Here is a 5000-nt window from a genome sequence, read left to right as displayed (position 1 = left end):
AATTATCATAAAAATCGAAATATGCTTTAGTTCCCTCATGAAAATAGGAGATTGACCCTTTGAAGCTCATTCCTCACAATGTTCCACACTCTGTTCAGTGCTTTTCTCCTCTGAATATTATATTTATATGTTAATTAGTTGTTAAAGTAATAAAAAAAACATAAGACTATTAATAATTATAGATGGACCGATAAAGCAGATTAAATGGCCGATATTCCATTGTGACTGAAAATGTACTCAGTATCTGTTTTCAGATTTTTGTGAATTTAGAGTAAAATTTATGCAATATAAGTGTTCATTTCATTTTCTCTCATTAAATAGTTTTAATAGTAATATTTCTAGGTCAGTAAAGAGTGACAGACCAATATGATCATCGAGTCAGGTTCACAATCTATAGCTAATACGGTTTGGGATTTTAAAGTCAATTTAAATAGTGTAAAACAATATAACAATAACAATAAGAATTAATAATAAATAAAAATGATTAAAAATAAGTGATTCATTTGATTAAAAAAATTCTGGGTAGTATCCGTTAGCGCATTTACTGTATATCGGCCACTGAAAAGCAAATATTGGTAGAACATATAAAAACATTGTTCTGCAAAACACTCAGAGAAACAATCATCTAAATTTCAAGATTGTGTGAACAAATTAAAAGTTAGGAAATTGCATACTAAGACGAAATGATGTCATTCTAAATCGAAATTGTGACATACATAGAATTGTATGGGAATCTCCCTTTGAAACTGGTATTGATGAAGCTTCTGTCTGATATAATGATAGTTGATCATACCTGTAAATGCTTGAAAGCTGCAGAAATGCGCGTGATGTGCAGACTGAGACACCGCGACGCGCACCTCGCGCGATAAACGCTCGCGCTGAAGAACTCGTCGGGTTTCCTCGCGTCCGCGCGCGCGGCGCTCCACAACACGATAATCCACAGGGTGAGCGCGAGCATAGCGAAGCTGCAGTCAGTGAGTGTGTGTGTGTGTGTCGCTCCCGCTGCAGCTGCAGATGAAGAAAGTTTCGTGCTGAAAGGGGGCGGAGTCAGACTCAGCGCGCGCGCGCCATTGGTGGAGATCGGCGCGCGCCCCGCCTCTCCAGACGCAGGTAGATGCGCGCGGGGGCGCGCGCGAGGAACTTCAGATGGGATGATTGGGAAAGTTCTGCTTTTTCTTTTTTCTCTTCTATAATTATCAGTATGCTTTTGCAATATGTGTTTTCAAACATGCTTTTGTAAACCATAACATTAAAAGCTGAAATAATTATGACATAAAAATTTGACGTGTCATAATTTTGAATCTGAGAAAAATCATAATTATAACAAAAAAAGTTGATATAATAATTTCGATTTTTAATCTCAAAACTAAGACGTTAATTATGACTTAGTATGTTATAATTTCAACTTTATCTAATTTCTTTTCCTCTTAATCACCATATGATTTTGCAATATGCTTTTTACAAACGTGCTTTTGTAAACCATAACATGAAAAGTGAAAATTATGACATAAAAATCATAATTAGGACATACACTGAAAAAAAATATTTTTGCTGCTTGTTCAAATTGCTTAAGCAACCCAATTGCTATTCATTTTGTCCTACCTTAATTTGATTGTGTTCAATCTGCTTAAATATATGTAAAATTGAAGTTGACTTAATGCGTTTGTGTTGGATTACATGAATAATTTGTGTTGCATTAACTGAAACTGCTTATAGTTCCTAGCATGCTTTGCATTTGGCTGAATTAAGAGAGAATAAATGTTGAAATTAAGTGTTATTTTATGTGTTTTTGAGAAAATGAGAAAAGAGGAAGACTTGATAGTGTGTAATTGTGTTTAATGAGCCTTTTAAAATTCACTTTGAGAATACTTAATTGGGTCATTGAAAATGACTTCTTTCCATGATGTTGAAGTTACTTGAACAAATTAAGTTTAACTTAATTGATTCATGTGGTACCGCAGATGTACACTATTAAATCATGTAAATCCAACACAATATTTTTTTCAGTGTAGAAAGTTGACGTGTCATAATTTTACTTTAAAATTACATAATTATGACTTAGTATGTCATAATTATGACTTATTATAATACATAATTTCAACTTTATCTCATAAATTCTACTTTTTGTCAATTATATGACATAATTATGACATAGAAAGTTGACCTGTGTCATAATATCGACTTTTAAATCTCATAATTATGACTTAGTATTTCATAATTTCAACTCTATCTCAAGTTTGTTACTTTTTGTCAATTATATGACATAATCATAATTATGACATAGAAAGTTGACTTGTTTCATAATTTCGACTTTTAAATCAAATAATTATGATTTAGTGTCATAATTATGATCAGTGTTGGGCAAGTTACTTCGAAACTGTAATGCATTATTTATTACTTGTTACTGTCATTTCAAAGTAATTTGTTACATTACAATATTACTGTATTTAAAATGTAAGGCATTACACTACTATTGCATTACTTTTAAGTTACTCTCACCAAAATAACTGCAAATATGGATTTGGCAATCTAAATGTAGCGTATGATGCTCAATTAGCTCATTACACATCCAGTAGAAGGTGATGTGGTATCCGACTGAGCTTGGACCCATAAGAAATTTTACCATGATGTACTATAGTACATACCATGGTATACCATAGTAGTACCATGGTACTACCATAGTAGTACCATGGTACTACCATGGTACCTTACATCTAACCATGGTACATACTATATAGTACTTCAGATATTATCATGGTACCATGGTACATTGCATGGTACTGTAGATGTTACTATGGTACATAGTATGGTACCTCAGATTTACCATGGATGGTACATACTTTATAGTACTTCAGATATTATCATGGAACCATGATAATATCTGAAGTACTATACTGTACAGTATGTTATGGTACATAGTATGGTACCTCAGATTTACCATGGTACATGCCCTATTACCTCAGATATAACCATGGTACATTCTGCCGTACATATTACCATGGTACATACTACCTCAGATATAACCATGGTACCTCAAATATTACCATGGTACTTTGCATGGACGCATGGTACAGACATCTTTTTACTTTAAGCCCGGGGTAAACTTTAGGCTTAAACTTTAGCAAAAATAAAAATAACTAATGAATAATAGCTAAACCAAATATTTTTATTTTATTTTAATTATTATTGTGAGTGACTGCAGTAGTGTGGGCATAGGCCATTTGGTCTATGAACGAGTCATAGATCTCCAAAATCAGTTTTAAATGTATAATTTAATATTAATGAGATTTTTATTTAAGTAATGTTCTAATTCTAGATGTTTGTAAATGCTGCATGATTTTGACGTGGTTTAATCAATGGCCGTGCGCGTGAACTTTGAACATTCATGTCGCTTTCAAACACTGGAGCGGCCGCGGCGCAGAGTTGCCATGGAAACGGCGCTGGACCACTGCGACTGGTAAGCAGGAAACTCCCTCTCTCGCTGTTGAGAATGTACTATCCGCTGCAGGCTCACTCATCTCGGCTCTGTCTGATTAGCGTACAGGAAGTGAAACATTTTGCGCGGACGTTTCTCCTCTGCTGATCTCGCGGTGATTTTGGCGAATTTGTATGAAGAAAAACTACCACTTTATTCCAGGTTAACTAACATTGCTTGTAACGCGCGTTACTGACATTTGTACCGAGTAAAATATTACTTTTTTCCCCCCTGTAATGCCTTACATTACCGCGTTACAGCAAAAAGCAATGCATTACAGTAATTAATTACTTTTGTAACGCGTTACTCCCAACACTGATTGCTTGTAACGCGCGTTACTGACATTTGTACCGAGTAAAATATTACTTTTTTCCCCCCTGTAATGCCTTACATTACCGCGTTACAGCAAAAAGCAATGCATTACAGTAATTAATTACTTTTGTAACGCGTTACTCCCAACACTGATTATGATTTAGTATGTCATAAATTCAACTTTATCTCATAATAATGACTTTATCCAATGTTCAGATTTCTGTTCTGGAAGTGCATAAAAATTAGTACATAATTTATTATTAGATAATGCTGCATTTGCATAGTATTTATTAAGAGAATATAATAAGAGAGTATATTTGTATTGTCATTTCCAATTTTGGTCAAATTATCCAAAACGTGTGAAAACATTCTGGCACATGCATCAAGTATTTTCATATTGAAGTGAGTGTTCCAGTAGATGCTCAAGCAAAACTTCTCCAGTCTAGTGGAAACTTTCCACTTTACAAGCATGTCTAGCATCTTTCCACCAGTCACAACCGTAGCGTGGAGAAAAATGACTCCCGAAGCGCTTCGGAATGGAGATAAGCATGCAAAGAGTTGAAAAAGTTCCCAGAAGGGTTCATAAAACGTTATGAGTTGACTTGAGCAATAGCTCCTCGACGGCAGCAGCGTTTTCCTCTAATGAGTTTTTATGGGAAATTGGGAATGCCTCCCAAACAGAAACTGGGACTCATAATCAGTGGATTTGGCCTGGTGTAGCTCCTCGCCCCGGGCCAGATATCTCTAATGAAAGCAGTGTGAAGGAACCATAGACTGTAAAAAAACAGTCAGAAACCTGTAGTGTTTCTGAAGAGCATTTTTGAAGCCCAAAGTGGGCGGAGCCGGCCGTCGCCATCTTGGCCGCGCGTCACTCCCGGATAAACCGAAAATGTGCAGCGATGCGGATTAGCTGAGGTGACGTAACGCTAACAGACGGCAGACAAACGGCTAGTAGTGACATCAGCGGCAATTCACCTGTCACTCAAGTGGCCACGCCCTTAATTATGCCGAACTTTAAGGCTTAATATAATTTAAACGGATGCGTTATAAAAATATTCACCCCCCTCACAGTCGTCATGAAGGGCAACATTAGCTATATAGACCAAACTAACTTTTTGCACCAGACTGTAAACATGTTTTTTTTCTGCTGTAAAGTTGGGCATTTTAACATGCGGGTCTATGGGATTGACTCTCTTCTGCAGCCAGTCTCTAG

The 5000-nt window shown here is 35.8% G+C and overlaps 1 protein-coding gene across 1 annotated transcript in view; it reads right to left on the bottom strand.

Annotated features, from left to right (window-relative positions):
• anos1 (anosmin 1) overlaps positions 1 to 989 on the bottom strand; it is a 67084-nt gene extending 66095 nt beyond the window's left edge. The window contains exon 1 of the mRNA XM_084421688.1: positions 794 to 989. Coding sequence (XP_084277814.1) covers positions 794 to 958 — 165 coding nt within the window. The 5' untranslated portion in view covers positions 959 to 989. The remainder of the gene's footprint in view (positions 1 to 793) is intronic.
• Positions 990 to 5000: the final 4011 nt, after the last annotated feature.

This window comes from Rutilus rutilus (genome assembly GCF_951802725.1).
Source record: "Rutilus rutilus genome assembly, chromosome: 10".
In the NCBI taxonomy this organism is placed as follows: Eukaryota; Metazoa; Chordata; class Actinopteri; order Cypriniformes; family Leuciscidae; genus Rutilus; species Rutilus rutilus.
Note: the sequence above shows the minus strand (reverse complement) of the source record. Positions and strands in the feature narration are given on the sequence as shown.